Source organism: Danio rerio, chromosome 23, assembly GCF_049306965.1.
Source record: "Danio rerio strain Tuebingen ecotype United States chromosome 23, GRCz12tu, whole genome shotgun sequence".
NCBI classification, from domain to species: domain Eukaryota; kingdom Metazoa; phylum Chordata; class Actinopteri; order Cypriniformes; family Danionidae; genus Danio; species Danio rerio.
The window spans coordinates 23974229-23986956 of NC_133198.1; the positions used below are offsets into that span (position 1 = coordinate 23974229).

Consider the following 12728-nt stretch of genomic DNA (forward strand, 5'->3'; position numbering starts at 1 on the left):
AACTGGTTCAAGGATGCAGAAATGGCTTTGTTCAACTGACATATCATTGCCAAGTTTTTTTTCTTTGTTAATTTTGTGTGTCCTCAAGCTACTAGTGTCATTCTACATTTAAACGCCACTGCTGTGTGTAGTATGACAATTTGAACAACAGAGAAACAAAATGTGTCAATTATTTAGTTATACTATTAATTAAATCTATAAGAATTTCATTCTATCTATCTATATATCTGTAGTCTGTCTGTCTACCTGTCTGAATATTTTTCCATCTATCAGTCTCATTTTTCCATCTATCTATCTGACCATCTATCCTTATATTTTGCCATTGATCTGTTTATTCATCTCATTGTCCACCTTTCTATTTTTTTATTCTATTTAGTTCATTGTTTTGTCTGCCTAGCAATCCATTCATCCATCCATCCATCCATCCACTGCTTACCCACCCATTCATTCATCCATCTCTCATTTATTTCATCTATCTGCCCATCTTTCTATTTGTAATTACATTGTTTTGTTTCTGCCTAGCATTCGGTCCATACATTCATTCATCCATCCATCCATCTCTCATTTGTTCCACCTATCGGTCCATCTTTCTATTTGTAATTCCATTGTTTTTTCTGCCTAGCATTCCGTCCAGCCATCTATTGATCCATCCATCTATCCATCCATCCATCCATCCATTCATCCATCCATCCATCCATCTCTTTTTTATTCCACCTATCTGTCCATCTTTCTATTTGTAATTCCATTTTTTTCTCTGCCTAGCATTCCGTCCAGCCATCCATCCATTCCTTCATCTATCCATCCATTCATCCACTGTCTTACCTACCTACCCATCCATCCATCCATCCATCCATCCATTCATCCACTGTCTTACCCACCTACCCATCCATCTATCCATCCATCCATCCATTCGTCATCTCACTTCCCTACCCATCCATCCATCCATCATCTGTCTTACCTATCCATCCATCCATTCATTCATTCATCTCTCAATTGTTCTACCTTTCATTCCATCTTTCTATTTGTAATACTATTTTTTTCTACCTAGCATTCCATCCATCCATCAATGCATCCATCCATCCACTGTCTTACCTACCCATACATCCATCCATCCATACATACATACATCCATCTGTCTTACCCACCCATCCATCCATTCATCTTTCCATCCATCCATCTATCCATCCATCAATCATCTGTCTTACCTACCCATCCATTCATCCATCCATCCATCCATCCATCCATTTATTCATTCATTCATATATCATTTGTTCCACCTACCACTCCATATTTATATTTGTAATTCTATAGTTTTTTTCTGCCTAGCATTTTATCCATCCATCCATCCATCCATCCATCCATCCATCCACCTATCTCTTATTTGTTCCACCTATTGGTCCATCTTTCTATTTGTAATTCCATTGTTTTCTCTGTCTACCATTCTATCCATCCATCCATCAACTGTGTTACCTAACCATCCATCCATCTACCCATTCATCCATCCATCCATCATCTGTCTTACCTACCCATCCATCCATCCATCATCTGTTTATTTACCCATCCATCCATCCATCCATCCATCCATCCATCCACCCATCCACCCATTCATTCATTCATTTCTCATTTGTTCTACCTTTCAGTACATTTTTGTAATTCTATTTTTTTCTGCCTAGCATCCCATCTATCCATCTATCCATCCATCCTTCTATCCACTGTCTTACCTACCCATCCATCCATCCATCTATCCATCCATCCATCCATCCATCCATCCATCCATCCATCCATCTGTCTTACCTACCCATCCATCCATCCATCCATCCATCCATCCATCCATCCATCATTTGTCTTACCTAACCATCCATCCATCCATCCATCCAACTATTTATTAATTCATTCAGCTCTCATTTGTTCCACCTACCACTCCATATTTATATTTGTAATTCTAAATATTTTTTTCTGCCTAGCATTTCATCTATCCATCCATCCATCCATCCATCCATCCATCAACTGTCTTACCTACCCATCCATCCATCCATCCATCCATCCATCCATCCATCCATCCATCCATCCATCCATCAACTGTCTTACCTACCCATCCATCCATCCATCCATCCATCCATCCATCATCTGTCGTACCTACCCATCCATCCATCCATCCACCATCTGTCTTACCTACCCATCCATCCATCCATCTATCCATCCATTCATCCATCCATCCACCCATTAATTCATCTCTCAATTGTTCTACCTTTCAGTCCATCTTTCTATTTGCAATTCTATTTTTGTCTGCCTAGCATTCCATCCATCCATTCATCCATCCATCCAAAAATTAGGATCCTGTGTAATCCAGAATAATTTCAAATACACTTTTAGGCAAGACAATTTCATATTCATGAGATTAAAATTACTAGATGAAATTCAAGCCTTCTGCACAAGATCTAGTCGTCAGCAATGAAGGCTAGCAAGCAATCTGCATACTCAAATATTTGCCATGATTGTTAATGGTCAGTCAGACTGCATGATAGTCATTATTTAATTCCTACACTCACAGACTGCAGCAGCCATGTGCACGAAAGTCTACTCATGCGAAAATACTTGAAATAGAAAAATAATCTGAAATGACCACATTTGTTATTAACAACTCTTTTAACAAGTCTCAAACCAGACTTGTGCTTGTCCTCAGACATTCTGTTATGCGTAGGCAGTGTGGAATATCAGGTACGAGCTGATCCAACACAACATAGCGTGAGCTTAGACCTTCCCACTTTCTCTCTACTAGTATCCTCTCTCTCTCTTTCTCTCTCTCACTTGCACACTCCTCTTACTATGATGTTTTATATACTCTCTCTCTCTCTCTCACTTAGCATTTATGCATTTGCTCAGCACACAGTTGGAAACATTAGTGGATGTACTGTAAACCGAAAACCAAGAAAACTCACTCCTAGTTAACATTAGGAATTGACAGATTGGCCGGACAAGAATCAAGCAAGCGAATAGCAAAAAAAGTGTGGAAAGCAGCGCAGACAGAGAAGAGCAGAGGAGAGCAGATAAGCGTGCGCTTGATGTGCTGCAGTGTGACGTGGATGGATGTGGGATTTCTCCCCTGTTCTCTGTGTGTGGATGTGATTGGTGCCCAGAGTTCACCGCTTCACAGACTCACTGCTGCCCTGGAGCCACAGCGCAGGAATTCACTGACACACATACACATGAAACACTTACTTACACACACTTCACACAGACGCCACATGGACAGATACACTCTCAGGCATTCTCACTTCAGAGCGAAATCTGCACTTCTGGTTCAAACAGAGGGCTGCATTCAGCTTTTTGACAGCTTCCACATCCATTTTGACCTTTTTTAGCAGTGTTTTCTTCAAGTTTATTTGGCACTTGGGGCAGAAAGACACTTTGGTACTGCTGGGAGATTTTTGGACTAGTTCTTGCTTGTATCATCAGCATCTTTGAAGTGGTTTGGTTGGCTCGGCATCAGCATGCAGGTGTCTTTTGTGTGCACGGACCATCGAGCCGTCAGCCGGAGCACAGAGGACCGACTGAACCGCCAGAACACCAACAGCCCGAGTTTGGGGACAAAAAGCAAGTTTCGGGCTGTGGCGATGGTGGCCCGCAGTTTGGGCCAGTTGTCTGTGCAGAACATGCCCTCCGCTGGAGACCACTGCTTGAAAACTGGCATGAAATATAGGTAGGTGAGAGGAGGACGTGTTGCATTTTGCTCCCCGCTGTTCTGACTTTAAATTGCTGTCGTTTAGGACTGTGCAATATGACAGTATGTATCATATAGACAAAATAAAAAAAGAAATTGTTTCATATTATGTTCTATTGTTAATTTTGTGGCGTCACAAAATACATTGCATATGATAACACTTTTTCATAATTTTTATTAGCAAAATATTACACATCATTACGCGGATGCAGAGAGAAACATGGATAACAGCATCTTGAGAAAGTTGCAATCCTGAGAGTATGATGTTTAGATATTACATTTTATTTACAGTAGCAATATATTTTTTATGTTGGACCTGTAATCGTTAGTTTTTTGTTTTATGGTTTATTAATATTTATTTTAAAAGTCTACACTTTTCATCAAGGTGAGACTTTGGCTCAGGGGTTAGCACTGTCGCCTCACAGCAAAAAGTTTGTTGATTGAAGTCCTGGCTGGGTCAGTTGGCATTTCTGTGTGGAGTTTGCATGTTCTTGTGTTCATTTGGGGTTTCTTCAGTGTCCCGCACAGTCTAAAGACCTGTGCTATGGGTGAATTGAATGAACTAAATCAGCCGTAGTATGTGTGTGTGTGTGTGTGTGTGTGTGTGTGTGTGTGTGTGTGTGTGTGTGTGTGTGAGAGAGAGAGAGAGAGAGAGAGAGAGAGAATGAGAGTGTATGGTTGTTTCCCAGTATTGGGTTGCAGCTGGAAGGGAATCTGCTGTGTAAAACATATGCTGGATAAGTTGGCGGTTCATTCCGATTGATTGAGAGGTTTAATGGGTTACAGCAGTGCAGAGATTAATAGGAATGTATAAAAAGTTAGATGCTTGGCAGTTTGGATGATTAGTTAGTCAGTTAGTTGGGTATCTAGCTCGCTAGTTTGTGCTTTAGATTGTTTGTGTGTGCAGTTTAGTCATTATGTCAAGATGGTGGTGAATGAAGCTCACTACGGCTGCTTTCATCTCATAAAACAAACGGAACACAAAGAGCAGTAATGTTTTGAAATGCAATTTAAAATAGCTGTTTTCTTTTCAACTATATTTTAAAACACAAATTATTCCAGTCATGTCAATGCTATATTTCCAGCAGTCATTAATCCAGAAGTCGTTGACACATGATGCTTCAGAAAGATAAAATAAAATATCCTTGATTTTTTATTTATATGCTCTCATTAAATATTAATGAGACTTTCACATAAAATAAGTGTCATTAATTAGCTTTTTTACATTTTTATATCTATTTTGTTCTCTATATTTTTTAAACACGTCTTTTTGCTCACTCTTTCTATCTCTCTCTCTCTCTCTATATATATATATATATATATTTATATATATATATATATATAAATTAATTAATTTTTTCTTCTTTTTAAATATGTCTCAAATGATGTTTAACAGATCAAGGAAGTTTTTACAGCATATCTGATAATGTTTTTGTCTTCTGAAGAAAGTCTTTTAAAAAAAATTTTGAACACCATTTTAAGGAAAAAATTATTAGCTCTTTTAAGCTATATTTTTTCTGATAGTCTACAGAACAAACCATCGATATACAATAACTTGCCTAAATACTCTAAATATTATTTACTGTCATCATGGCAAAGATAAATTAAATCAGTTATTAGAATTGAGTTATTAAATCTGTGGGGGTGGGGGGTTGCTAATAATTCTGACTTCAACTATATATATATATATATATATATATATATATATATATATATATATATATTCAATTTTGTGTTGTTAATATTATTCTATACACATTCTTTATTCAATGTAAATAAATTGATTTGCTAATTGTAATTTTAAAATAATAAAGATTTACCTGTTTCTTTTTGAACATTTTAATTTGACAAATGTAGTTGTAGCTTTTTTTAAGAAAACATATTTTATTTAATGTTTATTTTTTTATAGTATATTTACATAAAATATTTTGATTGGTTTTTAGCCATAATTAATAGATTTACTATATTGAATCCGCTCTTCAATATCAAGGTCCCGAAAAAGGATGGTTTTGTAGGGATGCCATAGAAAGACTCACAAAGAATAAAGGAAAAAATCGAATGAACCTCTTTACACTATTTACAACTATTTGTGGAATTAGCACAATTGTGATTGTTCAGCCTTTAGACGTCTCCAAAAAAAGTTGAAAGTAGAGATGAAGATTTGAGTTGTGTCTGTTAAACCCATTAGCATGTTCACTTTATGAAATGGAGATGCAGTGCTCTCATGTTTCACTGCTTAGCATTATTGGGAGCACAGGCTTCTCTCTCACGTTTTCATATACTTCACTCATACAGCTCAAAGTCTTTTGTAACACGGCTTACTGATAAAATAATAGTGTGCTCTGTCCCTAAAGTAAACCCACCCTCCCTTCTCATTTTTCCATACTGTAATTTGGGTAATTGTACATCAAAGGCACTTTGTAGCAAGGTAACGTACTGTAGAGTGTCTTCCTGATTAAACTAATGTGTAACTGAACACCCCTTTCTCTCTCTCTCTCTCTCTCTCTCTCTCTCTCTCTCTCTTTCGTTCTCGCTGCTACCAAATGTCTTGGCTCTTAAGGCTAATTCTCTCATTGTAATTAAGTCTTCAAAATTCAAAGCTATTAAAATGTAAATGTCATATCATAGTTATGAAGGCTGCATCATTTGCATCTTCTACAGACATTGCCTGAATGTGAGGGTGAATAACTTTGTGTTCAATCATTTATTTGATTATGTTAAGTTTTGGATCTTCCAGAAGGATTTAGAAACGATTCATAATGCATTGATTCTACTGTAAGTTAATCAAAATAATTAGTGAGTTAATAATGTGAGTTTTTGTGACCTATTTACTATCTGCTATACAGGTACAGTGTATCCGGAACATATACATAGCGTTTCCCTTTTTCCGCATTTTTTTTAGTTTTTTTTTTTTGTCACAGCCTTTTCCCAAAATCTATTGGAATAACACACACTATATCCCAAAATGACAATGTAAAAAAAGATTTTTTTTTAAATTGTTGCAAATTTATTAAAAATAAAAAAAACCTGAAAAATCACATGTACATAAGCATTTACACCCTTGTCACACTTGTCTTGAGGTTGTTCAGTTTGATGCGATTTACTTTCTATGTGTGATTTGACTGGAAAGGAATCGCAGAACTGATTTTTCTACTTTAGCCAATCACCATAGACAAGAATGAACTAAAGTGACTGCATTTAGAAGGAAAGTAGTAGAGTAGTAGTAGAGTAGTAAAGTAGTAGAGTAAAAGTACTGATACAGCACTAAAAACCTTGAATAAAAACTCAAGGGGAAGTAAAAGTACACATTTTTAAAGCTACGAAGTAAATTACAATACCTGAGACAAACTACTCAATTACAGTAGTTTGAGCATTTGTAATTTGTTACTTTACACCACTGCTGCTGATACGATTCTACAGAAGTGTAAGGAATTTATTACTTTTAAGGATTAGTTCACCTGAAATGAAAGTTCCATTATGTTTATCACCCGTACTGTATCTTTCCAAACAAAAATGGCCTTGATTCTGTCTAACACAAAAGAAGATGTATATTTTTGTCCATAAAACGAAAGTCAACTGAACTCCAACATTGAGTATCTTCTTTAATGTTCTGCTGAAAGAATTTTAGAGTGGACTGTCCCTTTAAGTTTGAGCCAATGCTATGTGTGCATCAGTGCTGTGAGGGACATTATGACACATCACATTCTGCTTCTGAGCTGTTTGCATCCACATTGTGCCGTTGTGGATTTATAGAAACAGACTTCGAATGAGTAACACTGTAATGCGGAAGCTTCTCCATGTCTACTGAGCCAACGTCAAATTTCCCTGGCATACTGTGATGAGGATGAGTTAATGCACATGCACCTGAGGCAAGAAGGAGCTTGCATACAGTACTTATGTAACTTGTCTCTATTGTAGTCTTACATTTGTGAACGCTCACTCATGAAATGTCATGAGATGATAAATGCATCCTTCAGGGCTTTTTATTTTAGTTTTTTTTTCCCCTGCTGTCCCATTCTGTGTCATTTATCTCTCTGGGTTTTACACTTATCTCCTGACTAATATCAAAGCTCCTGTGCCGGTTTTGTCAGAGAATTTGAAAGACACAGGAAGAGACAGAATGAGAGAGAGGAAGAGTGTTGTTTTGAGGCATTGTGTAAGCCTGGGTCTTTCTCTGGGGCCGGCAGAAAGAAAACTGAAGTGGTGATTACATAAATGGGCTGCAGTTTCTGCCTGCTGTTCCCTGGGCAGTAAACAGCAGGACCGCTTCAGCCTGCCCAGCCAGTTATGCAAGAGACCCTTTATGTGTTTAAGATGAACCCATGGATTCACTTTTGACTAGGAATATCCAAGACTGGAAGAGGATCCCTCATTTAATGGAACTGTGCAGTCTTGGATTCATTTTGATCAAATACTTGTTATATTTGTTCAAGATATGCGTTCATGTTTAAGCAATGTCTCTGTTTTTAAAGAATCGCAACATTTTTTGTTGAAAATAGACTCTTTTTACCATTTTCATAGAGTTAAACAGTTACATTTTACCTTTTTTTTGTGCAACCATTATATTTGTTATGTCAATTTCCATTTAGACTCATGAACTGACCATTCGTTTAACAAACTCAGAATGCTTTTTGTATTTTAACCCTTCAAGGCATACGTTTCTGTTTACAGAGATAGCTCTCATCCATTTTAATGTCTTTGTTTGACTGAGTTATCTGAGAAAAAAAAAATTCATTCTTCATTCATTAATTTTCTTTTTGGCTTAGACCCTCTATTAATCTGGGGTCACCAAAGCGGAATGAACTGCCAGCTTATCCAGCATATGTTTTACACAGCGGAGGCCCTTCCAACTGCAACCCTTCACTGGGAAACATCCATACACACTCATTCACACTCATACATTAAGGTCAGTTTTAGCATACTGTACCTGTACCACATGTCTTTGGACTTATGGGGGAAACCAGAGCACCCAGAGAAAACCCACGCGAACACGAGGAGAACATGCAAACTTCAAACAGAAATGCCAACTGACCCTTGACTGCAGCAGACACAATTATATTACGCAGCGTTGTTACCTGGCTTACCTTGCTAGGTACTATTTTCGGCGCCAAAGGAAAGTTCCTTGATTTTTACTTGTTTGAATGTTTTGAGCACATAAATTATTATGACACATAAAATGGAGCCATATGCATCCATTAAAACCTATTTCTCAGTTCTCAAAAATGTACACCAGGACACATTTTCCCATTGAGCCTTGTGTTCATATATTTTTCCTATATACAGTTCAGTTGAGTATATGCATTCTAATCAATCTCCTTGTTATTAACATGCTTTTGCTTTGGGGGAGTTGCACCGCAACAATGTATTGTGCATTGTAAAACCCCCTAAATTAAGGTAGCATTTGAGGAAACTGATTGCAAAAAAGTTTAAGTATATAAAAAAAGGCAAGGTATTTGGGTAAAGGTATTTAGGCAAGGCAGTGGCGCAGTAGTTAGTACTGTCGCCTCACAGCAAGCAGGTCGCTGGTTCGAACCTTGGCTCTGTTGGCGTTTCTGTGTCGAGTTTGCATGTTCTCCCTGCCTTCACGTGGGTTTCCTCCGGGTGCTCCGGTTTCCCCCACAGTCCAAAGACATGAGGTACAGGTGAATTGGGTAGGCTAAATTGTCCGTAGTGTATGAGCGTGTGTGTGTGAATGTGTGTGTGGATGTTTCCCAGAGATGGGTTGCGGCTGGAAGGGCATCCGCTGCGGATTAGTTGGCGGTTCATTCCGCTGTGGCGACCCCGGATTAATAAAGGGACTAAGCCGACAAGAAAATGAATGAATGAATAATGAGGTATTTAATTAACTCATTATCTTCAACACTGAGCTTAAGACTCTTTTTTAGATATGTACAATTAACTTTCAGTAAATTTTGACTTGCAATTATTTCATTTGATAAAGTTGACTGTTGGGTCTTACAGTGTACAACTTAAACCATTCCATAGTTTTCACTTCAAAAATCAGCAAAGAAAATGTGAAAAAAATTCTGTGGGAAAACAGAGGTCAGAATAATGCAGTTGTTAACCTCAACCAAAATTGTGCTCACTTTTTTTTCCTGAAATTGTCAGGATAAGTTGCTCTGTTCTGAGGTGACTCTATCCTAACTCATCCATAGACTCTCCAAAACTATTTCTTAACAAATCTTCCAGCCCAACAGGCCATTTTTCATACACACATTGTGGTGTTTGACACCCATGTGGAGTGTTTGGGAAAGGGAAGCAGACCCCTGTAGAGATTTCTCATTTTGATAAACTGCCCATGCCTCTCAGGCAGTATCGTGCCTGTAGCCTTCTAGTCAACCATAGCCTGCAAAGCCTGTGTTTATTTATCCTCCTCCTGATTTCCTAAAGCTTTCTTCTTAACATTCGTCTTTTACTTCCTTCATATGCTTTCTCTCCCTGTGTCACTCGTGCCTCCAGTCTTTCTTATATAACACTACATACCTTCCTACTCATCCACATAAGCATGTTGGCTTCATGTCTTTCATGAGTGAATCTTGTTTTAAAAGTTCTGGATTGATATGATGAAAACATTCTCAGGGATTCCTGATAGCTCACTGTATGCTGAATGTGAGGTCAAATGTGTGTGTGTTCCTGTTCTTAACCCTGCTGAAGCTTGAGGTGTTTGTTCATCTGCTATGCTAATAAGCCTGTGTGTGTTAATTAAGACATCTGCTGTCTGGCCCAGCTGTAGGGCAGGAGAGGAGATCCAGCTACTGTAGTTTTTTTCAGATTTGAAGTCCGCCTGAGCTGAACTCTGCTGCCGTGTCATGAGTGAATAATAGTCATTTCAGCCATCCTTTTGCAGAAGCGTGAACATTTGCGTTCCCTGGTTAAAATAAATAAGAAAATAATATAATGGCATTTAGCTGCACTTCTGATTTTACTAAACGGGACAATAGAGTCTAAGGGTGTCAGAGTTCAAGTCGTTTGTCCACTGTGAACATGGCTTTCTGAACTCTGGTGCACATCCGCAAACCATACTTGAGTCCACCTGAAAGGGGTGCTTTGGAGTATACGGTTAATGTGTACACTTCAGATGTGAGCAAATCATGGACATGAGTCTCTAAAATCACGTATTAATTGGTCAAACCGTGTATTTGTGTTTCTTCACTCACTTCTCTGACACGAATAATTGAAACGCTGCAAGCAGAGAGAATACAGCATATCCATTTCTGCTCAACATCAACAAAAAATGACTCTTTCCTCATTCATTTGACCTTTTACATTACATTCGTAGCAAGAAGATGCATTTGCCATTCGGTTTTGGCACTTTGAAAACGTAACTACATTTTTAAAGTACAAAGTTCAAACTTGAGGCCCCCAGCAGCAGTGTCCAGTTTGTGTTAAGCAGTGGGGCAGGGGGAAGAGCAGCCAGCTGAACTCAACAAGGCAGTTGAACCAAATGTGAAGCAGCCTGAGTCTGTGTCTAAAAAAAAAAAAACATCTCCTAGTTTATTTCATGTTCTTAACTATTGTAAGTTTGTTTGAAACTGTGAAGCACACAATATATGTAAATATAAATATGCCATTTTGCAGTTATGCTTTAAAAATTACAGTTATTTATTCTGGTTATTGTTTTAAAAGTTTATAATATGCATTAATTTTTACCTAATTATTCCAACAACACCCATATAATTCGTCCAGCGATATGTTCCTAAACCCCTCCTTAGTGCGATGCTAATCTGCACTGATTGGTCTGATGACCCAGTTTGTTGTGATTGGTCAACTGTGTTCAGTTTGAGACAGAGAGAAATGAACACTGTGGCTTATAAACAATTTTGAAGTAGTCAGAGTGCAGAGTATATGTGTGAGCCCAATGCAGTTTAACACCAGCACATTGCTCTATTCTTAACCATAAGTAAAAACAGTGACACACATTCAGTATTAATCCACACAGCGGCAAAAGCTGAACTATTTTGAAACTTGACCACAGCACTTACCTAGGAACAGCTGACGGTGGCCATAGCAACAACAACCGACAGAAGGTTGCTAGCTCACAAACGTATTTAAATCTGTAAATAAAGTGGCACACGTTGCGTTTTCAAAGTAGTTTTAGACGCGATATGAGAATATAAAGAGTTAATTAGATACAGTACAAGCCATGTGGAGCAGTAACAAGTAACAAAACACAATTAAATACAGAATTTCCAAGCTATAGAAAACAAGGAGGCACATTTTCATTGCACTTAAGTTACTTACACTTGTGAAATAAAGGAAGAAACTTATCCATGAACTGTGTACTGTAAAATCCCTGTCAAGCTCTGAAGTAGTTCCATACATCAATAGCCTTTTCTGATCCATTCTTTAACAAACAGCCAGCGGATCCCGCATTGTAAGTGTGTAGATTGCTGAAGCACTCATCAGAAAAATAACGGGAACACAACACAAAGCTAGGGCTCTTATGCTGAGGTATTTTCGCAAAAAAAAAAAAAAAAAACTTTAACCACTGACTCTTCACAGCCTCATCTTTGGGAAGAGAAAATAAACATCTATGCGTCTTCGCGACTTGATTCAACCGGGATGTGCCACAGTGTTTGTCTTCCTCTTTTTCTTTCTACAGTGTTTTTGGGTGGGGCCGGGGGGTTAAATTTTCTGTATCGGCATCACGCTGACACGACTAAAGATTCGTTAGTGCGGCAACTTACTTGAACCACTAGTTGACTCTTTTATAGAAGAATCCTGTAGTTTTAAACACGGCACACTTTCAGAATGAAGCCCTAGCTGGATATTTCACTTGACTTCACTTCACTTGTCATTTTTAAAAACCCATAATAGGGGCTCTTTAAAACAAAACCTAAATATCTTTGTTACTGAATACCTGCATTGAACTGTACCTTGTTTGATCAAAAACACACAAATGAAAAAGCATGTTTCAAATCATCTACTTGTTTGAAATTGACAATTCAGGCATGCAAGTGGGACTAAAATGAGGCACCAAAATTAGTGTTCTTATTCTCCTACATTA

General features: G+C 37.9%; 1 protein-coding gene across 21 annotated transcripts in view; it reads left to right on the forward strand.

The window, feature by feature from the left end:
• kcnab2b (potassium voltage-gated channel subfamily A regulatory beta subunit 2b) overlaps positions 1 to 12728 on the forward strand; it is a 185787-nt gene that overhangs the window by 131296 nt on the left and 41763 nt on the right. For 2 of the 21 annotated variants that reach the window (NR_137311.1, NM_001328419.1), the window contains exon 1: positions 3197 to 3700. The exons of 18 other annotated variants lie outside the window; for them this stretch is intronic. Coding sequence is in view for 2 of the 3 variants with exons in the window: in NM_001328419.1 (NP_001315348.1) it covers positions 3492 to 3700 (209 nt within the window). In the remaining variant the exon portion in view is untranslated. Of the gene's footprint in view, positions 1 to 3175; positions 3701 to 12728 lie in introns of those variants that run through there. One more of the 21 variants, XM_005162178.6, reaches the window with a different exon arrangement.